Below are 25916 nucleotides of genomic sequence, written 5' to 3'. Positions count from 1 at the left end.
CATGAAATTCACACTTCTTTCCAAATCGTAGGCTCACATGACTGCCACATGAGTAGCTTTAAAATATTAATTGGAGGCACCATGGACCTTAGATTAAAGAAGCGTCTGTGAATGTGTGTTTAAGTGAGCCAGCTTATCATAAATTATATTTTCCTTCATGTTGAATGTCATTGAATATGGGAAGAATTTGATCCTTGTACTTGTAGAAAAAATTAATTGAAAGTGGGCACAGCAATCACTCATCTATTGGAGGTAAATTACTTAAACACAGCTGCCGGTACAGTATGGTTGGACATTTTATTGCAATTCCTTAAGTCTCCTTACAAACATTTTAAAGCTTTGTAAACAGTGAAGCAGGTTCTCTCCAGAGTGTGTGTGTTTGAGGGGGTCTCCTACCAACATTCCCTTCCCCATTTGTGAAGTCATTTCATCACCATAAGCATCATCAGCACTAGCATGTCTCAACAAGCAAGAGTATGTGAGGTGGCAGGCCAACCAGTGACTTTCTACATATTGCTTGAGACTGAGGGAGAATCTCAATTGCATACTCCTCGCCTCCTTCTTAAAACCCATTGGAGGAGGTCAGAGGGGAGGGACCTCTGGCTTTCTCATCCAATGGGTTTTGAGGGGAGAGGACGCAAGGCGTATGCAATTGAGATCTACCCTGAGACAAACTTCAATGGGGCTCTACCAGATTGGAGGGGGGGATACGCAGGCTTCATGTCATTGGCTGCTCTGAGCCTCACTCAAAGCTGTGGCTGTAGTGGATTGGTTCATTCGTTTATTCAAGCTATTTAGGACCTAACAACTGTGTTCTGTTCATTAGGGCACACTGTAGCAAAATGGCAACGGAAAACGAAAATGAGCGTATCTTATTGGACAATTTCAGGTAGTCCCTCCCTGTTTGACAATTTATTCTGTTTGGTGCCTAATGAACATGACCCGGGTACATTCAAAGACAAATCTGTCAACAAAAAACACTTAATACATCTGAAGTAGAAAACGGGTGAAATCACATGGGCAGGTAAATACATTCTGTTCGTGTGACAATGATTATATTGATTGTGGTAATAGAGACAGTGTAGCCTGGGAAGGTGGGATGCACACACAACCTTCCATGGCCTATCGACTACACAAGCCCTTGGACGTAAGAGACACAACAGGTAACAAACATACACACCCAACCACGGTAAAATGTGCTCATACTTTGGCTTTAGGACACAGATGAGAGAGAAATGCAGGGTATAAGAGTGGGTTGGGTGTGTATAAAAAAGACATGCTCTCACATACACAGCACACCATGTTAACCCAGTTCAGTTCAGTCCACTAAGACTTCAGGCCATGTCCTCTCTGTTTAGTAAACGTGGGTTGAGTGAGGCGGCAGGTGGTTCCGGACAGAGGGACATTCAGTATTAGTCTGTACACTGGGGATGGGGGGTGGATAGGACAGTCATGTAGCCCAAGCAGCCAGTCGCGGTCCAAAGAACCCCCTCCAGTCCCAAGTCTCCCCCCTGTAGCACACATTTCCTACAATTCTCTGGTGCAGAGCAGCGCCACCCCCTGGTAGCAGGAAGTGAGGCACACAGACTACCACTTTCCCCGCCAAGTAGTGCTTGGTAGGGGCTTTCTGGGTGTCATTTACTGTGTCATATATAACTATGAAGAATTCTCATCATTGGAAAAACAAACAAAAACAAAGAAAAATACATGAAGAAAATGGCACATTGCGCATTTTTGTGTTCTGTGTTGTGTGCTTCAGCGATTAGGATAACTCAAATTTCTCAAGGTTATTTTCATAAGATTGCGAAGCAGATGGAGAGGAGAGCCCAATGCAAGGCGGGACACTCCCTCCTACGTGGGCAGCCATTGGTGGACAGACAGGATAGGGGCAGAGTTATGCTGGCAGGTCATCGTTAGGGAGTCGTGCCGTGGTACGATTGGCCTTCATCTTATCAAGCCGCTTGGAGAGGTGGCTGTTGTTCGACTCAAGTTCGTCTATCTTGTCCAGCGCTGACCGCAACTGCCATCAAGGAAGGAACAGACAGAACAAAGATCAATCATTCAACTTTAATCAGAGACGCTCTTATTCAATATCAACAATGAATTAGTAACTTACTGTTCCAATGTTTTTGTATTACAAAATACAAGAAATTATGTACATTATAGCCCAATTCCCTTACTCCCCCTTCTCCCAAAAGTGTGCACTTGTTCACTACCCCTAAGATTTCAAAGCATTAGTCCATTCCTTTTAAATCCATACAGGGAAGTCTATTAGTGCACAATTCCGGGAAAGGAGGGGGAAACTATTCCATTCTATTCTCTTCCACATGTAATTCTATACATTTAAACTCTATCATCAGAAGCAATGTTCTAAAGATTGCAGGCCCCTGACATCTGGTCTCTGCATAGGAGCTTGATTCAAGCCACATGACTGACAGCTGGGGGCCATACCTCTCTCTGCAGCTTGCGTTTCTCAGCCTTCAACTCGTCCTCCACTTTCTCAGCGTTCTCTGACACACTCTTGTAGCGGGTCACCTGAACCTCGAGCCTGGTAACCTGCAGATTGGTGATTGGATAGAGTACATGAGAATCTCAGCCAATAACGAGTCAAATTAATAGTAACTGTATCTGTGATGATTATCGCTCTGCAATCAACCAGGTTAATGACAGTACACTTACATTCTGTTCCAAAGCGGTCACCTCCTGCTCCGATTTGACAAGTTTGTACTTCAGGTCACTAAGTTGCCTGCTAGCATCTCCTGCAAATGTGTGGGGGGGAAATAAAACAAGATCTGAAGTGCCAATGCAGTAGATACTGCATTTGAATCCTATTGAAATAACATTGTTAGGACTAACATATTAATTTGTGTCTTTAGTAATTAATTTCATAGGTCACAACACAATGTTATAATATTTCAGGTGTGTGTCAGATGCCAAGGAACCAAAAAGCCTGCATTGAGCTGTGGATCTTACTCTGCAGGTCTTGTATGTGCGGGTCTGTGCCGTTCTCCAGTAACTCGCCCTCGGGGCTGGGGCCCTCAGTCCCGTTCCTCGGTTTCTTTTGCTCTACTTGGGCCTTCAGTTTCTTCACCTATAGGGAGGACCACATTCAGAACATAGTTAAAACATCTGTATGTAAGTGCGTGACTTCACATTGTACAGTGACTTCACAATTTAGTCCAGCCACCCATGCCACCTCGGTTTATCGGCTTATCATTTCAACCCAGCATGATTTAACGTCAGTTAATCTCTACACAATTTAGCTGCAGCTCAGTGCAGCCGTATAAAAACAACAAGAAATAGCAGCAACACAAACGTAGACAATTCAGTTGGGGAGTTCAGCTAACGTAATAGGTGACCCAGACATACTATGGATGGATGTCCTTCCTCACCTGTCCTATCAAGTTCTCCCGCTCGTCAACCAGCTTCCTCAGGCGGATCTCTGAAAGAAACACAGGCAGATGGAGATTTAGTGCTGATCTGCTTCACTTCAGTACTACAGAGAATGTTTGCAACAAGATTGGACAACTGCTTACAGTACAGTAACAGTCTCACATTAAATGTACATTAAATACACATTCAAAGTCTCACAGAACTTCTCACCATTATCTGTATAACTTTATGAGTAAGCATCTATAACCCAATTATTACACAATTTCATTACGCTCATGCAAGAACAATCATAAGAACAACTTGTAAAACCAATGTAAAACCAATGTTGACATACCAGGGTTGGGAGGAGCCAAGTACATGGACAGGGAGGGGCTGAGTCAGAGTGGGAGGAGTTTAGAGTCCCTTTATGCATGCAATGGAGCAGGTGTCCATTGGGAGAGGATAGGTGAGGGGTGGGGCTATGGTTAGCATGCAGAAACTGTGGAGAGGAGGACACTCAACCTCTAGGGCATTATTATGCTAAACAGCGAATGGATGAGGGAAGATGAACCTAAGAGATTTGTTTGTGCGTCAATGAGACTTCTACTGACAGGCAGACACCACTACATAAGTAGTATTATACAATAATGCATAAGTACTACAGTTTCTTTCTCAAAGCTGGTAATGACTTACTTTATTCATTAAGGAAAAGGGTCAAGGTATTTCCTTACAAAAAGTGCACATGAAGAAACATTTAGACCAGAGATTAACAAGGGAGTCATATTCTTACACTCTGTACATTTTGTCTAGCTGTCATATCATTATATGAATTCAGCACACATGGCATACAGTGCATTCGGAAAGTTTCAGACCACTTGACTTTTCCCACATTTTGTTACGTTACAGACTTATTCTAAAATGGATTAACTAATTTTTTTGCCCTCATCAAAATCGACAAACAATAACCCATAATGACAAAGCGAAAACAGGTTTTTAGATATGTAAGCAAATTTATGGAAAATAACAAACAGAAATACCTTATTTACATAAGTATTCAGACCCTTTGCTATGAGACTCTAAATTGAGCTCAGGTGCATCCTGTTTCTATTGATCATCCTTGAAATGTTACTACAACTTGTTTGGAGTCCACGTGTGGTAAATTCTATTGATTGGACATGATTTGGAAAGGCAAACACCTGTGTATAAGGTCCCACAGTTGACAGTGCATGTCAGAGCAAAAACCAAGCCATGAGGTCGAAGGAATTGTCCGTAGAGCTCCGAGACAGGATTGTGTCGAGGCACAGATCTGGGGAAAGGTAACAAAAAATGTCTGCAGCATTGAAGGTCCCCAAGAATACAGTGGCCTCCATCATTCTGAAATGGAAGAAGTTTGGAACCACCAAGACTCTTCCTAGAGCTGGCCGCCCGGCCAAACTGAGCAATCGGGGGAGAAGAGCCTTGGTCAAGGAGGTGACCAAGAACCCGATGGTCACTCTGACAGAGCTCCAGAGTTCCTCTGTGGAGATGGGAGAACCTTCCAGAAGGACAACCATCTCTGCAGCACTCCAACAATCAGGCCTTTATGGTAGTGGCCAGACAGAAGCCATTCCTCAGTAAAAGGCACATGACAGCCCGCTTGGAGTTTGCCAAAAGGCACCTAAAGACTCTCAGACCATGAGAAACAAGATTCTCTGGTCTGATGAAACCAAGATTGAACTCTTTGGCCTGAATGCCAAACGTCACGACTGTAGAACACCTGGCACCATTTTTTTCAGCGGCAGGGACTGGGAGACTAGTCATGATCGAGGGAAAGATGAATTGAGCAAAATACAGATCCTTGATGAAAACCTGCTCCAGAGCGCTCAGGATCTCAGACTGGGGCGAAGGTTCACCTTCCAACAGGACAACGACCCTAAGCACACAGCCAAGACAAGACAGGAGTGGCTTCTGGACAAGTCTCTGAATGTCCTTGAGTGGCCCAGCCAGAGCCCGGACTTGAACCTGATCTAACATCTCTGGAGAGACCTGAAAATAGCTGTGCAGCGACGCGCCCCATCCAACCTGACAGTGCTTGAGAGGATCTGCAGAGAAGAATGGGAGACACTCTCCAAATATAGGTGTGCCAAGCTTGTGGCGTCATACTCAAGAAGACTCGAGGCTGTAATCGCTGCCAAAGGTGCTTCAACAAAGTACTGAGTAAAGGGTCTGAATACTTATGTAAATGTGATTTTAGTTAATTCTTAATACATTTTCAAACATTTCTAAAAATCAGTTTTTGCTTTGTCATTATGGGGTATTGTATGTCGATTGGACAATGAAAGCTCTTACAATATTCGATGATGACATTCCTCGTAGATGTGAAACATTTTTTTTTTGAATAACGCTGTTATGTAACTAACTGTGGAAAAAGTCAAGGGGTCTGAATACTTTCCGAGGCAATTCTACAGTTTGCACATAATAGCCCAGGGCTTGGATTTCACCTGATATAGCCTAAATGGAATTGACTTGAAACAAGGAGGATTTTCCAGCCAATTTTATGGCATGAGAGACTTGAAACAATCCCATCTGTTAGTTTTTTTCTTAATTAAACGCCTTTTCCTACCTACACCACCAAGCTAGTAAATATTTTTTAGTTCTGGGTAACCTTTTGACATTGTGAAGATGAATTATTTATTACAATAAATGATGTGCAATCAATTGCTACAGTATTTGTTTCTCTTGGTAATTGCACAATATATAGATGCTTTATCATGCATTTCGATGTAACATCGTGCCTTGAATAGATGCATTCAAATCAATCAATCAATATTATATTAATACATTATATAGGTGCTGTAGATTTATACAAGAGTATGGGCAATGTACCTGATATTACGTCTTTATACAGGATTAGTTAATATTGGATATTGTGAGCTGCATAGGATTTGGAGGATGAGGACATTCCATGTATTTATTTCTGTCACTGGTGGGTGCCAGAAGGTATGTGTGCCAAGATAGCTGGGGGGGCCACTGGTGCTAATCTTAGAAGGAGTACGTGATGGAATATCCTGACTAGGGTGCAACACGATACCATATAGGGTGATACTATTGTGGTGAGGAGTGACATTCAATAATGGTTGGCAAATGTTGGATGGAATTAGCTCGGAAAGCATTATATAAACTGAGAGGTATTCTATGTAAGGCATTCAGATAACGAGGGGCAACAATATTAAATACTTTGCATCAACTCTCCATGTAAGTGTTTAAGTATCTTCTTGCATACTGAATTACTTGATGCCAGAGAAACTCATCATAACAGTACCCTTACATTTACATTTACGTCATTTAGCAGACGCTCTTATCCAGAGCGACTTACAGGAGCAATTAGGGTTAAGTGCCTTGCTTAAGGGCACATCGACAGATTTTTCACCTAGTCAACTCGGGGATTAGAACCAGCGACCTTTCGGTTACTGGCACAACTCTCTTATCCACTAAGCTACCTGCCGCCTCTAGGCCAATGCGTTCCAGGCAAGCAGTAACACACCTGATGGATTCTACTTATCAACTACTACAACTCGTTTTCAATTAAGGCTTTCTTAGTTGAATCAGTTGAGTTACTGCTTATTTGGGGGGAAAAGCCTGCATGGTAAGATTACCCATCCCATTTTAGGACCAACTTCCCAAAACACTTAAGCAAAAAACATCTGGAAAACGCTCATGGTGCATTTCACATAGGAAAACGCATTGTACAATATAAAGGACAATAACAGTACAATATAAAGGACAATAATAATACAGGGACATAAGCATAGTTTAAAGAAGTTACAAAATAAATATATAGTCCGCTGCAATATTGTCTACACAACATAATGTTACTCATGTTGATCTGCAGGATGTCATGCACATTAACATCTATTTAAGATAATATAGAACAAAATCTCAAGACAATTGAAGACCATTCTGCACAGCATTTCACCTCAAAAAAATGATGTGTAACCCTTTACACTCGTAGGAATTGGCCTATATGGATAGGGATAAATTGAAACGTTTCTTACAGAAGAAATATGAAATGCATAACCATGGTAGCAATTGAAAGGGAACAGTTTGGGGATAGTTATTAGACTAAAGGTGAGTACACAACAGTTCACCTGACACAAGACTGAATCCAAAAACATTACACTGATTTTATGTGCATTTTACATTTACTGTACTTTTCACCGCATTTGTTAACGAAAACTGAAAATACTCTGGATACATTCAGTAACATAAGACTATTCCTGGAAAATGTGGGGTAGGTGCAACATAAGACCAAAACGTTACAAGGGTTTGAGTGAGAGGACTAACTGGTGTCTCCAAGTGGCCACACACACCTCTCCAAAGTGTGTACAGTTCCTAAGCAATTTTCAATACACTTTTATTACTCAAAGAAGAGTCTTCAACTACAAGGTACTTTTTTGAGCTCTCCTAGCTGTGCCGTTGAGGAACTAGAGCAATCACACTTATAGTTGTTTAATTTGGAACACAACCCTTCATCCTCGCCATCACACAAGCTAAGTTATAAAATACAATCTTATAGTATTAGGCTTTCACAAGGCAATTCAGATAAACTTTGGTGCGCGTAGAAAGGAGTCATGACTGAATTCAGGGGCATGTGCCCCGGCGAATTTGCTTCACAATAAACATAAGCTCATTCTCTTCAGAACAACCCAGGGTATGACACCATGTTATCTTGTAACTATACATCAAACATAGTGATCATAAACATTGACACTGTATATGACATGAGTTTTATGAATTGGAAATTTGAAGTGCACATTTGGCTTGCTTGTATGATACCAAAGCGTTATTTATTATGAACCTCAACGTCTCATCTTTCAAAATACATAGAGTCATCTTAATTTAGAGCATTTTCCTCAATCAGACAACCAAACATTTGCAAAAGTTGCCCAATTACCGGCAGGGATGGGGGGAAATTATTGTTGTGCGCAGTGCTCAAGTTCTGAACGGCTGTTCCATAAAGTGATGTGAAGCGCAGAGCCAGAGCTCTTACGTCATGTATCGCATGTTACTGTACAGCCCAATTTAGGGGCTTATTAGTGCCCAAATCTGCCATTTTCAACCTGTATACAGGTACGAGTGTAAAGGGTTAATCGAAATTAGCTAAAATACCCACATACATATATCTAATAATAGCTTTGGAATAAATCTGAATTGAAGGTGCTTCGGCTCTAGTAGTTCAGACTCTGCAATTCCTTTCATAAATATTTGCAGTTGTTTATATTGAGGGCAGACGTAAAGACTAGGCCATTCGACAGTCCTCTTTCCCCTTGCCTTTTCCTTTCTTGCTGCCCTTTTTCGAGCCCGTCCTAGATTGCTCATCGTCGCCCCCTGCTGAATCCGTACTTTGCCTACTCTATCTTCTACCCTGCTGTGACCCATACTGGATTGCCTCTTCCCTCTCCTCTACTGGCAAATAATCTAACTCTGTTGAATTCTGCAGCCTCTTACTCTCTCCTACACATTGTGGTTCAACAGTCACACACACTCCCTCTGCAATGTCTTTCTGTTCGTATTTTACACTAATCCCTTCCTGTATTGTGATTAGTTGTTGTTCTTCATTGGCATTCTGTCCTTCAACTCTGTTTTGTGCTTTTTCTTCAGGGCTTCGGAGCTATTCTGGTGCACCATCTGACCCCCCTTCAAGTGGCTGCTTTGCCACTATTGTGCTAACTCCCTCTACTGTGCCCTGCGGTTTGCCTGTTGACTTGTCCCCGTCCTCCTCTTCCTTATTTGTCATCTCTCTACCTGGCTCTACCTCTATTTTGTCGCCTTCAATCATCATTCTCACCTCCTGGCTAACCTCCTCTTGGGACTTTACTGGAAACACTTTTGCAGAAACCACCAAATCTAGGTCGTCAAAGTCAAATGATTGACCCTCCTCATCTATATCATCATTCCCCTCCTCGTCATTCCCCTGCTCACTGGGTCCAGGTACCTTGTTAACCTCCAGATTGGCCTCAGTGGGATCATCTTGCTCTTCTGCTTCGGCCACCATGGTGCATGGTCTGCTTTCATTGTGGCCCTGTTCCCTAAAAGAGTCAATTGTCTCCGGAGTTTCTTCTACAGGGTCCTGTAGTCGTGTTTCTGTATCATTCAGCTCGGTCTCTGTGGAGATCCCTCCATTTGATGCATTTTCTCCATCAAGTGTTTCTGGCTTGTTGTTTTCATCTAAGTGCTTGTCAGCGACTGGACAACCAGGTAGACCCACCAATTGTTCAAGCTGTCTTATGGTCTCAGCAGCAGGGCAGTTGCTATTGAGTGATGTGCCACAGTTCTCTCCTGATAAATGTGTGCATTTATCTACATTTGCTGGCAGTGCTATCGAAATGTCTTTATGTTCAAGTGCATTTTTACACTCATCTGGGCTCCCATTTTGTTCATCCTGACCTGCCGCTTTCAGGTCTTTTATGGCATTTTCGGTAACATGGTCTGGGTGAGTAGTGACACCATCATTGGCGATAAGGTCTTCAGGTACCATGCTCTTCTCGAGCTCCGGTCTTAGAACTATGGGACTGTGAAAGTTAATTCCCTGTTTCTTTGTGTCTTGGATTGTTTGAGCCTCTTCAACTGAGACCTTGATTGCATCTTCTTCTTTGACATTGTTTGAATTCCCAGCAGTGGACTCTTTCAAGTCCAATGGACATTTTGGGTCAGCTGAAGAGTTCAGGCAGTCTACAAAGTTATCAGGGTTGGTTGTGTACCCTGACTCGTCTTTTTGGGTACCAGTATTTGTTGTGGATTCTAATTTCTCCTTAGGGTTATCAGCACTGGTTATACACTTGGTTATACATTGCTGGTCAACAGGATCAGCGATACCAATGTCACACACATGGCATAATACTGATTTCTCGCTTTCCGATTTCTCTGATTCCATGGAAGGTTTTTGTTTGTCCTTTTCCGTTTTCTTCTTTTTGACAACTTCCTCACTCTTAGCTTGGTCAATCAGAGATACTTCTGGGGTTTCAATGGGAGGCTCCTCACACTTAACCTCTACTCGGTCCTCTGCTAGTTGTTGTTCTTCCTTCAGGTTCCATCCCTCCTCAGCTATGGTTTGTACTTTTTCTTTAAGGCTTTGGAGTTCTCGATCCGGTGAACTACCGGTCCCCGCCTCTAGAAGCTGCTGTGTCTCTATTATGATAACTCCTTCTACTAGCTCCGCTACTGGCTCCTTATCTGTTAAGATTGAGTCCACATCCTTTTCTGTTTTGCTCTTCTTGTTATCGTCTCCCTGTTTTTCATCACCTTGTGTCTCTCCCTTCTTGCCTTTCTTCCTCTTCTTCTTGCCTCGTTGGGCCTGTGGCTGCATGTCAGTGGTCTCTGGTAACACTTCAGCTTTTTTCGTTTTCTGAGGCTTAGGTTGAGACTTATCTTTTGATTTTATTGGGCTCTTACTAGTATCATGGTCAGTCCCTTGGCTAATCTGTGTGCCATTTTTCATGGTGTCCTCGATGGTTTCCCTAGGCTGAGGACATGAGTATATACTTTTCAAAACCTCTTTACTCAATGCTATATTACGTTGTTCAACTACTGCACCATATTCTGAGGTAGGCTCTTTTGAAGATGTCTCTTTGGTGTGATCACTACTCTTGGTGACTTTGGTCTCCATATCATCTACCTTGTCATTTTTTATTCCCATTTCCCATTTGTTTGTGGCCTCTACTCTCCCTTGCCCTGTCCCCTCTATGCCTGCTGGTTCGTACCCCTCCCCCTCTCCTGTAACCTCTTCCTCAGGACCTGTTACAACCACAATTACCTCAGAATCACAAACCGGTCCCTGTTTGACCTCTACTACTGGTATGCCATTGTCAGAGTCTTTGTTGACATTACTGCTTTCAATCTCAACCTCATCCCCCAATTTGGGCGAGAATGGCAGAGCCTCCATAGATGCTTTGGTTTCAGAAACACCAGCAAGGCTACAGGAAGTGGGCGAGGTCAGATGGTTCTCTTGAACCGCCTCATGTGTCTCCACTTGCTGCCTTGACCTTCCTGGATCCACCACCTTATCTCCTCTACTTCCCAGTTCCATCTCCTGAGCTCTGCCTAAGAGACCATGAGGGGAGAACATGAGTGTGATACAGGCCAAACACTGTGGCCTGTTGTTTCAAGTCTTGTAATTTTTCTGATGATCAAGATCTGTCAGTTGAAGCTGGACCAATTAGCGCAAAGCGGAATTTGAAAGAATTTGGCCAAAATCAAACCTAAAAGGAAGAGAAGGAGGAAAGGGAAGAAGAATAGCAGGAGATCACAAAAACAAAGCTCTTGATCCCAGATGAATTGTCAAAGCAGATGAGAAGGTCAGAGGCACCTTGGTACGTCAAACTTTGGCAAGCTGCAAATCTTAAACTCTGAAATGTCTGCTGTGGTGTTTATTGCTTTGAGACTGGCCAGAAATTTACAGGTTTGTGACTTTCGACACAACCAAAAATGTCCCTTTTTCCTAATCATTTACAAGAAAATATGTGATAAAAACCTTAATGAAGACACTGACATGGCATTTACATGTCAACAAATACATGTATCCTACATTGAATAACCCAATTAATGGACTAATTCATTGATTCATTTTGATTTGTGTAATGCTCTGGTGTAAAACCACCAAGTAAAACACCACAGCAAACACTTCAAACACCATTGACATTAAATCAGGTTGACGCAGAGAGTTTATAATTGAAAATATAAACACGAGGTCATGCTCATTTCCACAAATCAGACAGCCATATGACCCTCTCAATATGAAACCACTATGTAGGATACACATTATGGCACCAAAACAAGGGTGTTTACACCATGTGCTTTAAATCATGGTTCAGATGGATTAGTTCAAATGAATCAGGTGTAGGGGTTGCAATGGGTTGGGAGGAGAATCAGTAGTGAAAGCTTAAAAGTTAGTTGCAGAAGTCCAAAAAACAGTGTCAGTCAACCAAACTGATGTTACGTATACAGGTTTGCATTAGATCAGGTGTGGGCATGATTTAAGTTTTCAAGTTAGCTATAATTCGGCAAAGCTATGAGGTAAGCAAGAGATGATTACAACATACAGCAATATTTGTCCAGTAATGGTGCTTACCGAGCATGATGTTCCCTCCTTCTGTGGGTGACGTCTGGGAGTCCTGAGCCAATTGAGAAGCTGGATCTCTACTAGTTGACCTTTCAGTTCCCACCTTCACCTTTTCCCCATTGGTGGTCAGGTCAGGTCCAAGGACAATTCCATGTTTCTGGGTAGGACATGAACACAGACTGTGATGACAGGCTTTTGGGTCTCACAACAGTAAATTATAGCTGCATAACTGCAATAGATAAACCCTGTTTCAGGGGCCACTGTTGCATTTTCAGAGCTCTGACTCCCCTGAGATGACAAAGTACCTTCAGAATATCTTTCAGCTGGACCACCTCATCCCTGAGCTCATCTCGTTCATTTCGGATGGCGTCCAAATACTCCTTTTGCCGCTCTAAGGCCTGAGAAGTGCCCCCATTGGTGGGGAGGAGGAAGTGCAGGTGAAGAACGAAGGATGATATGGGTGAAGGAAGTGAAAGTGAGCATAGAGAAAGTGAGGGTACAGTATACAGTTTCAAGTATTCATCCACTTGGCTAGAATCAACTTCTCTGCATAAGTGAACAAGTGTATTTTAACACCACAAATCACAATTATGTGTGGGGGCTTACACTTGCATACACCAAATGCTATCAAAGTGAACATGTACAGTTGAAGTCGAAAGTTTACATACACTTAGGTTGGAGTCATTAAAACTCGTTTTTCAACCACACCACAAATTTCTTGTTAACAAACTATAGTTTTGGCAAGTCGGTTAGGACATCTACTTTGTGCATGACACAAGTAATTTTTCCAACAATTGTTACAGACAGATTATTTCACTTATAATTCACTGTATCACAATTTCAGTGGGTCAGAAGTTTACATACACTAAGTTGACTGTGCCTTTAAACAGCTTGGCAAATTCCAGAAAATGATGTCATGGCTTTAGAAGCATCTGATAGGCTAATTGACATCATTTGAGTCAATTGGAGATGTACCTGTGGATGTATTTCAAGGACTACCTTCAAAATCAGTGCCTCTTTGCTTGACATCATGGGAAAATCAAAAGAAATCAGCCAAGACCTCAGAAAAAATTAATAATAATAATGGTAGACCTCCACAAGTCTGGTTCATCCTTGAGAGCAATTTCCAAATGCCTGAAGGTACCACGTTCATCTGTACAAACAATAGTACGCAAGTATAAACACCAAGGGACCACGCAGCCGTCATACCACTCAGGAAGGAGACGCGTTCTGTCTCCTAGAGATGAACGTACTTTGGTGCGAAAAGTGCAAATCAATCCCAGAACAACAGCAAAGGACCTTGTGAAGATGCTGGAGGAAACAGGTACAAAAGTATCTATATCCACAGTAAAACGAGTCCTATATCTACATAACCTGAAAGGCCACTCAGCAAGGAAGAAGCCACTGCTCCAAAACCGCCATAAAAAAGCCAGACTACGGTTTGCAACTGCACATGGGGACAAAGATCGTACTTTTTGGAGAAATTTCCTCTGGTCTGATGAAACAAAAATAGAAATGTTTGGCCATAATGACCATCGTTATGTTTGGAAGAGAAGCTGAAGAACACCATCCCATCCGTGAAGCACGGGGGTGGCAGCATCATGCTGTGGGGGTGCTTTGCTGCAGGAGGGACTGGTGCACTTCACAAAATAGATGGCATCATGAGGAAGGAAAATTATGTGGATATATTGAAGCAACATCTCAAGACATCAGTCAGGAAGTTAAAGCTTGGTCGCAAATGGGTCTTCCAAATGGACCATTACCCCAAGCATACTTCCAAAGTTGTGGCAAAATGGCTTAAGGACAACAAAGTCAAGGTATTGGAGTGGCCATCACAAAGCCCTGACCTCAATCCTATAGAACATTTGTGGGCAGAACTGAAAAAGCATGTGCGAGCAAGGAGGCCTACAATCCTGACTCAGTTACACCAGCTCTGTCAGGAGGAATTGGCCAAAATTCACCCAATTTATTGTGGGAAGCTTGTGGAAGGCTACCCGAAACGTTTGACCCAAGTTAAACAATTTAAAGGCAATGCTTCCAAATTCTAATTGAGTGTATGTAAACTTCTGACCCACTGGGAATGTGAATGCTGAAATAAATCAAGCTCTCTACTATTATTCTGACATTTCACATTCTTAAAATAAAGTGGTAATCCTAACTGACCTAAAACAGGGAATTTTTACTAGGATTAAATGTCAGGAATTGTGAAAAACTGAGTTTAAATGTATTTGGCTAAGGTGTATGTAAACTTCCGACTTCAAATGTATTAACAAAGCGAATGGATCAGAGTTCACAGGGCATACCCCAATCTTTTTATCTTTCCACTCTACTGTTTCCTGCAGGTCAGATATTTCCCTAACAAAGTTGTCCTGCTTGAGACGCAACTGATGGATCTCCTGGACAGCAGAAAAGCAGAAGATGATGGAACAAATAGGAGAGAGGGAGAGAGTGTGTGAGAGGAGTGAAAACAGTAGAAGATCAGCATGCAAGTGAGGAGACAGGGAAGTTCAGAAATAAGAAAACTGAAAGGTGGCAGTTAAGGTCGTTTTGGCTGTCCTGACAAGCTTGGGGTTTTCCTTTCGAGGATGCCTTGGAGGACTCACCGTTAATAACTCCTCGCTCTGTTTTAGCTTTTCTTTCATCACGTTGAACTGGAACTGGAGCACACCGTGGGCATGTTTCTCACGCTCAAAGTCCTGGGAGAGATAACAGAGGAGATGTTTGAATGGATTAACAATATGCAGTGATCATTTTGGCCCTAAACAGCTGCCTTATTATCCATGAAGTTGCCATAGCTACATTAGTTGTGGATGAAATCAATTTGGATAAAGGTTGATGTACACTATGAATTTAGGGATTCAGGGATTTGTCGGCCAATGAAATCCTTGGGCGGGCCGCCTAAGCGTTTTTTTCTGGATCGCCTAAATCCATACACCGTAATATATACTGAACAAAAATATAAACACAACATGCAACAATTTCTAAGATTTTGCTGAGTTACAGTTCATATAAGGAAATCAGTCAATTATAATTAGGCCCTTATCTATGGATTTCCCATGACTGGGCAGGGGCGCAGAGATGGGTGGGCCTGGGAGGGCATAGACCCACCCACTTGGGAGCCATGCCGACCCACTGGGGAGCCAGGTCCAGCCAATCAGAATGAGTCTTTCCCCACAAAAGGGCTTACTACAGATGATTTGCTGCTACAACAGCCTCCACTCTTTGGGAAGGCTTTCCACTAGATGTTGGAACATTGCTGCGGGGACTGGCTTCCATTCAGCCACAAGAGCATTAGTGAGGTCAGGCACTGATGTTGGGGGATTAGGCCTGGCTCGCAGTCGGGGTTCCAATTCATCCCAAAGGTGTTCGATGGGGTTTAGGTCAGGGCTCTGTGCAGGCCAGTCAAGTTCTTCCATACCGATATCAACAAAACATTTCTCTATGGACCTCGCTTTGTGCACAGGGGCATTGTCATGCTGGGATTGGGAGAATTGCTCAGATGAAACCAAAATATAACTTTTTGGTAAAAACTCAACTTGTCGTGTTTGGAGGACAAAGAATGCTGAGTTGCATCCAAAGAACACCATACCTACTGTGAAGCATGGGGGTGGAAACATCATGCTTTGGGACTGTTTTTCTGCAAAGGGACCAGGACGACTGATCCGTGTAAAGGAAAGAATGAATGGGGCCATGTATCGTGAGATTTTGAGTGAAAACCTCCTTCCATCAGCAAGGGCATCGAAGATGAAACGTGGTTGGGCACACCGCCCGGGAAACGAAGGAGTGGCTTCGTAAGAAGCATTTCAAGGTCCGGAAGTGGCCTAGCCAGTCTCCAGATCTCAACCCCATAGAAAATCTTTGGAGGGAGTTGAAAGTCTGTGTTGCCCAGAGACAGCCCCAAAACATCACTGCTCTAGAGGAGATCTGCATGGAGGAATGGGCCAAAATACCAGCAACAGTGTGTGAAAACCTTGTGAAGACTTACAGAAAACGTTTGACCTGTGTCATTGCCAACAAAGGGTATATAACAAAGTATTGAGAAACTTTTGTTATTGACCAAATACTTATTTTCCACCATCATTTGCAAATAAATTCATTAAAAATCCTACAATGTGATTTTCTGGAGAAAAAAATTCTCATTTTGTCTCAATTACAGGCCTCTCTCATCTTTTTAAGTGGGAGAACTTGCACAATTGGTGGCTGACTAAATACTTTTTTGCCCAATGTATGATATATATATATATATATATATATATATATATATATATATATATATATACAGTGGGGAAAAAAAGTATTTAGTCAGCCACCAATTGTGCAAGTTCTCCCACTTAAAAAGATGAGAGAGGCCTGTAATTTTCATCATAGGTACACGTCAACTATGACAGACAAATTGAGAAAGAAGAATCCAGAAAATCACATTGTAGGATTTTTAATGAATTTATTTGCAAATTATGGTGGAAAATAAGTATTTGGTCACCTACAAACAAGCAAGATTTCTGGCTCTCACAGACCTGTAACTTCTTCTTTAAGAGGCCCCTCTGTCCTCCACTCGTTACCTGTATTAATGGCACCTGTTTGAACTTGTTATCAGTATAAAAGACACCTGTCCACAACCTCAAACAGTCACACTCCAAACACCACTATAGCCAAGACCAAAGAGCTGTCAAAGGACACCAGAAACAAAATTGTAGACCTGCACCAGGCTGGGAAGACTGAATCTGCAATAGGTAAGCAGCTTGGTTTGAAGAAATCAACTGTGGGAGCAATTATTAGGAAATGGAAGGCATACAAGACCAATGATAATCTCCCTCGATCTGGGGCTCCACGCAAGATCTCACCCCGTGGGGTCAAAATGATCACAAGAACGATGAGCAAAAATCCCAGAACCACACAGGGGGACCTAGTGAATGACCTGCAGAGAGCTGGGACCAAAGTAACAAAGCCTACCATCAGTAACACACTACGCCTACAGGGACTCAAATCCTGCAGTGCAAGACGTGTCCCCCTGCTTAAGCCAGTACATGTCCAGGCCCGTCTGAAGTTTGCTAGAGTGCATTTGGATGATCCAGAAGAGGATTGGGAGAATGTCATATGGTCAGATGAAACCAAAATATAACTTTTTTGGTAAAAACTCAACTTGTCGTGTTTGGAGGACAAAGAATGCTGAGTTGCATCCAAAGAACACCATACCTACTGTGAAGCATGGGGGTGGAAACATCATGCTTTGGGGCTGTTTTTCTGCAAAGGGACCAGGACGACTGATCCGTGTAAAGGAAAGAATGAATGGGGCCATGTATCGTGAGATTTTGAGTGAAAACCTCCTTCCATCAGCAAGGGCATTGAAGATGAAACGTGGCTGGGTCTTTCAGCATGACAATGATCCCAAACACACCGCCCGGGCAACGAAGGAGTGGCTTCGTAAGAAGCATTTCAAGGTCCTGGAGTGGCCTAGCCAGTCTCCAGATCTCAACCCCATAGAAAATCTTTGGAGGGAGTTGAAAGTCCGTGTTGCCCAGCGACAGCCCCAAAACATCACTGCTCTAGAGGAGATCTGCATGGAGGAATGGGCCAAAATACCAGCAACAGTGTGTGAAAACCTTGTGAAGACTTACAGAAAACGTTTGACCTGTGTCATTGCCAACAAACGGTATATAACAAAGTATTGAGACACTTTTGTTATTGACCAAATACTTATTTTCCACCATAATTTGCAAATAAATTCATTAGAAATCCTACAATGTGATTTTCTGGATTTTCTTTTCTCATTTTGTCTGTCATAGTTGACATGTACCTATGATGAAAATTACAGGCCTCTCTCATCTTTTTAAGTGGGAGAACTTGCACAATTGGTGGCTGACTAAATACTTTTTTTCCCCACTGTATATTGTGACGTCACGAGAGGCTACACAGCTTTCAGCGGGATTGCTCAAGTAGTGCAAGGAGACAAGGTTCAAACAAAACAAGGATTTTATTATAGGTCTTGGGAAATTAACGAAAATATAACAAAATTCTGTTCTCTTGTGGCTCTTTAAGGGTTAACAGTTCAGGGATGTCTCTTCCACATCCAAAATCATAATTCTCACTCGCTCAGATAACTTTTCCCCAGCCTTACTGTAGTCCACGTTGCAGCTAGTGGCCAACCCAGCAAAAAGTCCTTCCAAATGTCTCTCACGTATTTCCACAGGTGCATATATCCAAAGGTGAGTATTTCCCAAAGGTAAGTATCTCCAAATCCTTATATTCCTCATGGAAGTGGACGTGCAGCACTCTTGTCCTCCAGAGAGCCCAGGTTGGAGACTGTGTCTCTTCACCCCCCACACACTCCCTCAGTGTGTCTCTTCCCTTCCCAAACCTTCAGCTCATCAGCTCCTCATTTGTTTCAGCTGCGTGGGAAGATTGGCCATAGAGGGGTGGAGTTCCCGACCATACCAGCAGATGGAGCCATAGCTGTCTGGGTTTGCAGCCACCTCAGGGGGATGTAACGTCCCTCCAGGACACAGCCTCTCGTGACATCACACATCCCCCTCCTCGGGACCGACGTCCTCGTCGGGGTAAAGGCAGCGAAGAAGGCATCACGCCGGGAGAGGGCGTCCGCATTGCCGTGGTGCTTGCCAGACTGCTCTCTCTTCAACTCCTCCAACTCTAGGACCAGGGACTCAGCCTCCTGTTGTTTCTCCTTGAGTTTCTTACTGAACGCATCAGCCTTGGTTTTAGCAGAGTTTAGCTTCTGTTGAGCAGCTTTCAGTTCCTTCTCTCTCTCTGCCTCCGCATTCTTCATCTTGTTCTCCAACACCTTGTACTTCTCCTCTGCCTTCTTCTGGACCTCCTTACTACTGCGCAGGGTCTCCTCACACTCCTCGATGGTCCTGCGCAGCCTCTCCAGCTCCTCCTGTTGCTTAGGGAAGGAGCTCTGTTGGAGTTTAGCCTGGAGGATATCTAACTCTTCTGTCTTCATGTCTAACTGTTGCTTTAACAAACGATACCTCTCAGCGGTCCCCCTTCAGACCAGACAGTTCTTTGTCCAGATTCTGTAGCTCCGTCTCTGTGTCGGTCTGGGCACCTGCCATCCCTATCAGAGCCCGGGCGGGGAGTGAGTAACTCGGAGGATTGCACCGGAGCCTTCCCAGGATGAGTCTTGCCTCTCCGTTTCCGAGGTACTCGGGTTATCCTCTCCTGAGACTCTCTCCAGAGTGGGTAAAAGGCTGGGCAGTCTCGTCCAATTAGGACAGGGACGGGGAGGGAATCAACCACCCCCGCCGTCGTGTGTATGGTTCCCCGTGTGCTGGTCATTGTAAGTTCAGTAATGGGGTATTCTCTGGTGTCCCCATGGACACAGGGAAACTGGGAGGACTTTCCCCGGGGTCAGACACGTTGGGCCCACCAAATCCTTACGCACCAGGGTGGCCCGGCTACCAGAATCCAGTAAGGCCTCCACATCATGGTGATTCACAGTTACCGGGCAGGTGGGGGGTCGATCTGGGCCGCCATCTACGACTCCCAAGAGCGAGGCAAAACGGTGTGTGGGTGCTGAGCTGGAGGACTCCGCAGTGGGCATAGGTTCATCGGCTGGTTTCCCACACTGCCAGGAGATATGTCCAATCTCCCCCACACCGGTAACACTGTCGAAGTTTCCCCCTCCTGGTGTACTCTTCTTGGACCCGCCTGGTTTCTGGCTCCCCCTGGAGCCGGGATAAGTCCTGACGTGGCTGGGTTCGAGACCTTGGGGTCCTTTGGACGGGTTCTTCCCATTTGTGGTGGGGCCGCACTCCTGGGGTCTTTTCGGGAAGCATTCAGCATCTCCGCTGTGGCCTGGTACTTTTCCACAGCTTCCACGGTCAGATCAGCCGTGGTCAAGGCCTGTTGACTGATGAACCGTTTTGCCTCATAAGGCAGGGGCGCGTAGGGTAACGATCCACCACAACGGCCTCCACCACCGCCGCTGCTGTATTCCTCTGCGGATCCAGCCATTTCCTTGCGATTCGGACAAGTTCATGCATCTGCGCCCGAGGAGGTTGGTCTGGTTGGAAGGTCCAGCCGTGAAAGCGCTGGGCCATACCAAACTTTGTGAGTCCATATCTGCTGAGGATCTCAGACTTCAGGGCATCATAGTCAGTAACCTGGTCAGGGCCCAGGTCCCGGACAGCATTCAGCGATTCCCCGGTTAGAAAGGGGGCTAACAGACCAACCCACTGTTGCTTGGGCCAGGCTTCCCTAGTGGCCGTGGCCTCAAATGCATGCAGGTATGCCTCAATGTCATCGGTAGCTCCCATCTTAGATATAAAGTCACTTGCCTTTATTGGGCGGGTATTTTGGACCACCCTCTGTCTCTGCAACTGCAATTCCTCTGCCTTCAGAAGGTTGGCTTTCTTTTGCTCCTCCAAGAGAGCCACGTTTGCTTGCATCTGGGCTTGCTGGCCAGCAACAAGGGCTTTCAATATGTCCTCCATTTCAGTCGGCGGGGAGCCTACGGCCAACTTGGAAAACTGGGTGATCAAACCTTCGGTATCCTCCTCTGACATGCACTATTAACGCTTGAGCGTGCCCGTATTCTCCACCATCTGTGACGTCACGAGAGGCTACACAGCTTTCAGCGGGATTGCTCAAGTAGTGCAAGGAGACAAGGTTCAAACAAAACAAGGATTTTATTATAGGTCTTGGGAAATTAACGAAAATATAACAAAATTCTGTTCTCTTGTGGCTCTTTAAGGGTTAACAGTTCAGGGATGTCTCTTCCACATCCAAAATCATAATTCTCACTCGCTCAGATAACTTTTCCCCAGCCTTACTGTAGTCCACGTTGCAGCTAGTGGCCAACCCAGCAAAAAGTCCTTCCAAATGTCTCTCACGTATTTCCACAGGTGCATATATCCAAAGGTGAGTATTTCCCAAAGGTAAGTATCTCCAAATCCTTATATTCCTCATGGAAGTGGACGTGCAGCACTCTTGTCCTCCAGAGAGCCCAGGTTGGAGACTGTGTCTCTTCACCCCCAACACACTCCCTCAGTGTGTCTCTTCCCTTCCCAAACCTTCAGCTCATCAGCTCCTCATTTGTTTCAGCTGCGTGGGAAGATTGGCCATAGAGGGGTGGAGTTCCCGACCATACCAGCAGATGGAGCCATAGCTGTCTGGGTTTGCAGCCACCTCAGGGGGATGTAACGTCCCTCCAGGACACAGCCTCTCGTGACATCACAATATATATGTATATATATATAGTGGGGAGAACAAGTATTTGATACACTGCCGATTTTTCAGGTTTTCCTACTTACAAAGCATGTAGAGGTCTGTAATTTTTATCATAGGTACACTTCAACTGTGAGAGACGAAATCTAAAACAAAAATCCAGAAAATCACATTGTATAATTTTTAAGTAATTAATTTGCATTTTATTGCATGACATAAGTATTTGATCACCTACCAACCAGTAAGAATTCTGGCTCTCACAGACATGTTACATTTTCTTTAAGAAGCCCTCCTGTTCTCCACTCATTACCTGTATTAACTGCACCTGTTTCAACTCGTTACCTGTATAAAAGACACCTGTCCACACACTCAATCAAACAGACTCCAACCTCTCCACAATGGCCAAGACCAGAGAGCTGTGTAAGGACATCAGGGATAAAATTGTAGATCTGCACAAGGCTGGGATGGGCTACAGGACAATAGGCAAAACAGCTTGGTGAGAAGGCAACAACTGTTGGCGCAATTATTAGAAAATGGAAGAAGTTCAAGATGACGGTCAATCACCCTCGGTCTGGGGCTCCATGCAAGATCTCATCTCGTGGGGCATCAATGATCATGAGGAAGGTGAGGGATCAGCCCAGAACTACACGGCAGGACCTGGTCAATGACCTGAAGAGAGCTGGGACCACAGTCTAAAAGAAAACCATTAGTAACACACTACGCCGTCATGGATTAAAAATCCTGCAGCGCACGCAAGGTCCCCCTGCTCAAGCCAGCGCATGTCCAGGCCTGTCTGAAGTTTGCCAATGACCATCTGGATGATCCAGAGGAGGAATGGGAGAAGGTCATGTGGTCTGATGAGACAAAAATTGAGCTTTTTGGTCTAAACTCCACTTGCCGTGTTTGGAGGAAGAAGGATGAGTACAACCCCAAGAACACCATCCCAACCGTGAAGCATGGAGGTGGAAACATCATTCTTTGGGGATGCTTTTCTGCAAAGGGGACAGGACGACTGCACCGTATTGAGGGGAGGATGGATGGGGCCATGTATCGCGAGATCTTGGCCAACAACCTCCTTCCCTCAGTAAGAGCATTGAAGATGGGTCGTGGCTGGGTCTTCCAGCATGACAACGACCCGAAACACACAGCCAGGGCAACTAAGGAGTGGCTCCGTAAGAAGCACCTCAAGGTCCTGGAGTGGCCTAGCCAGTCTCCAGACCTGAACCCAATAGAAAATCTTTGGAGGGAGCTGAAAGTCCGTATTGCCCAGCGATCTGGAGAAGGTCTGTATGGAGGAGTGGGCCAAAATCCCTGCTGCAGTGTGTGCAAACCTGGTCAAGACCTACAGGAAACGCATGATCACTGTAATTGCAAACAAAGGTTTCTGTACCAAATATTAAGTTCTGCTTTTCTGATGTATCAAATACTTATGTCATGCAATAAAATACAAATTAATTACTTAAAAAATCATACAATGTGATTTTCTGGATTTTTGTTTTAGATTCCGTCTCTCACAGTTGAAGTGTACCTATGATAAAAATTACAGACCTCTACATGCTTTGTAAGTAGGAAAACCTGCAAAATCGGCAGTGTATCAAATACTTGTTCTCCCCACTGTATGTATGTATGAATGTATGTACAGTGGGGAAAAAAAGTATTTAGTCAGCCACCAATTGTGCAAGTTCTCCCACTTAAAAAGATGAGAGAGGCCTGTAATTTTCATCATAGGTACACGTCAACTATGACAGACAAAATTAGGAAAAAAAATCCAGAAAATCACATTGTAGGAATTTTAATGAATTTATTTGCAAATTATGGTGGAAAATAAGTATTTGGTCAATAACAAAAAGTTTCTCAATACTTTGTTATATACCCTTTGTTGGCAATGACACAGGTCAAACGTTTTCTGTAAGTCTTCACAAGGTTTTCACACACTGTTGCTGGTATTTTGGCCCATTCCTCCATGCAGATCTCCTCTAGAGCAGTGATGTTTTGGGGCTGTCGCTGGGCAACACGGACTTTCAACTCCCTCCAAAGATTTTCTATGGGGTTGAGATCTGGAGACTCCAGGACCTTGAAATGCTTCTTACGAAGCCACTCCTTCGTTGCCCGGGCGGTGTGTTTGGGATCATTGTCATGCTGAAAGACCCAGCCACGTTTCATCTTCAATGCCCTTGCTGATGGAAGGAGGTTTTCACTCAAAATCTCACGATACATGGCCCCATTCATTCTTTCCTTTACACGGATCAGTCGTCCTGGTCCCTTTGCAGAAAAACAGCCCCAAAGTATGATGTTTTCACTCCCATGCTTCACAGTAGGTATGGTGTTATTTGGATGCAACTCAGCATTCTTTGTCCTCCAAACACGACGAGTTGAGTTTTTACCAAAAAGTTATATTTTGGTTTCATCTGACCATATGACATTCTCCCAATCCTCTTCTGGATGCACTCTAGCAAACTTCAGACGGGCCTGGACATGTACTGGCTTAAGCAGGGGGACACGTCTAGCACTGCAGGATTTGAGTCCCTGGCGGCATAGTGTGTTACTGATGGTAGGCTTTGTTACTTTGGTCCCAGCTCTCTGCAGGTCATTCACTAGGTCCCCCCGTGTGGTTCTGGGATTTTTGCTCACCGTTCTTGTGATCATTTTGACCCCACGGGGTGAGATCTTGCGTGGAGCCCCAGATCGAGGGAGATTATCAGTGGTCTTGTATGTCTTCCATTTCCTAATAATTGCTCCCACAGTTGATTTCTTCAAACCAAGCTGCTTACCTATTGCAGATTCAGTCTTCCCAGCCTGGTGCAGGTCTACAATTTTGTTTCTGGTGTCCTTTGACAGCTCTTTGGTCTTGGCTATAGTGGAGTTTGGAGTGTGACTGTTTGAGGTTGTGGACAGGTGTCTTTTATACTGATAACAAGTTCAAACAGGTGCCATTAATACAGGTAACGAGTGGAGGACAGAGGAGCCTCTTAAAGAAGAAGTTACAGGTCTGTGAGAGCCAGAAATCTTGCTTGTTTGTAGGTGACCAAATACTTATTTTCCACCATAATTTGCAAATAAATTCATTAAAAATCCTACAATGTGATTTTCTGGATTTTCTTTTCTCAATTTGTCTGTCATAGTTGACGTGTACCTATGATGAAAATTACAGGCCTCTCTCATCTTTTTAAGTGGGAGAACTTGCACAATTGGTGGCTGACTAAATACTTTTTTCCCCCACTGTACATACATTCATACATACATACACACATACAACGGTTCTAGATACACACCAGAAACCGTTGTATGTGTGTGTATATATATATATATATACACATATACACATATACACACACACACACACAAAACGGTTTCTGGTGTGTATCTAGAATGGTCCACCATCCAAAGGACATCCAGCCAGTACTGGCATATATATATATATATATATATATATATATATATATATATATATATATATATATATATATATATATATATATATACACAGTGAGGGAAAAAAGTATTTGATCCCCTGCTGATTTTGTACGTTTGCCCACTGACAAAGAAATGATCAGTCTATCATTTTAATGGTTGGTTTATTTGAACAGTGAGAGACAGAATAAAAACTACAAAAATCCAGAAAAACGCATGTCAAAAATGTTATAAATTGATTTGCATTTGAATGAGGGAGATAAGTATTAGACCCCTCTGCAAAACATGATTTAGTACTTGGTGGCAAAACCCTTGCTGGCAATCGCAGAGGTCAGACGTTTCTTGTAGTTGGCCACCAGGTTTGCACACATCTCAGGAGGGATTTTGTCCCACTCCTCTTTGCAGATCTTCTCCAAGTCATTAAGGTTTCGAGGCTGACGTTTGGCAACTCGAACCTTCAGCTCCCTCCACAGATTTTCTATGGGATTAAGGTCTGGAGACTGGCTAGGCCACTCCAGGACCTTAATGTGCTTCTTCTTAAGCCACTCCTTTGTTGCCTTGGCCGTGTGTTTTGGGTCATTGTCATGCTGGAATACCCATCCACGACCCATTTTCAATGCCCTGGCTGAGGGAAGGAGGTTCTCACCCAAGATTTGACGGTACATGGCCCCGTCCATCGTCCCTTTGATGCGGTGAAGTTGTCCTGTCCCCTTAGCAGAAAAACACCCCCAAAGCATAATTTTTCCACCTCCATGTTTGACGGTGGGGATGGTGTTCTTGGGGTCATAGGCAGCATTCCTCCTCCTCCAAACACAGCGAGTTGAGTTGATGCCAAAGAGCTCCATTTTGGTCT

The 25916-nt window shown here is 43.9% G+C and overlaps 1 protein-coding gene across 4 annotated transcripts in view; it reads right to left on the bottom strand.

Moving 5' to 3' along the window:
- Nucleotides 1-278: 278 nt before the first annotated feature.
- Nucleotides 279-25916, bottom strand: part of LOC121536629 (leucine-rich repeat flightless-interacting protein 2) — a 107133-nt gene continuing 81495 nt past the window's right edge. For 3 of the 4 annotated variants that reach the window (XM_041844034.2, XM_041844035.2, XM_041844037.2), the window contains 5 exons: nucleotides 15073-15165; nucleotides 14773-14865; nucleotides 12775-12867; nucleotides 12479-12626; nucleotides 7675-11451 (listed from right to left, as the gene is read on the bottom strand). In XM_041844034.2, the coding sequence (XP_041699968.2) occupies nucleotides 9023-11451; nucleotides 12479-12626; nucleotides 12775-12867; nucleotides 14773-14865; nucleotides 15073-15165 (2856 nt within the window). In that variant the 3' untranslated portion in view covers nucleotides 7675-9022. Of the gene's footprint in view, nucleotides 2021-2451; nucleotides 2557-2679; nucleotides 2760-2973; nucleotides 3092-3392; nucleotides 3443-7674; nucleotides 11452-12478; nucleotides 12627-12774; nucleotides 12868-14772; nucleotides 14866-15072; nucleotides 15166-25916 lie in introns of those variants that run through there. The other variant, XM_041844038.2, reaches the window with a different exon arrangement.

The sequence above is a fragment of the Coregonus clupeaformis genome, chromosome 23 (genome assembly GCF_020615455.1).
Source record: "Coregonus clupeaformis isolate EN_2021a chromosome 23, ASM2061545v1, whole genome shotgun sequence".
Taxonomy (NCBI): domain Eukaryota; kingdom Metazoa; phylum Chordata; class Actinopteri; order Salmoniformes; family Salmonidae; genus Coregonus; species Coregonus clupeaformis.
Note: the sequence above shows the minus strand (reverse complement) of the source record. Positions and strands in the feature narration are given on the sequence as shown.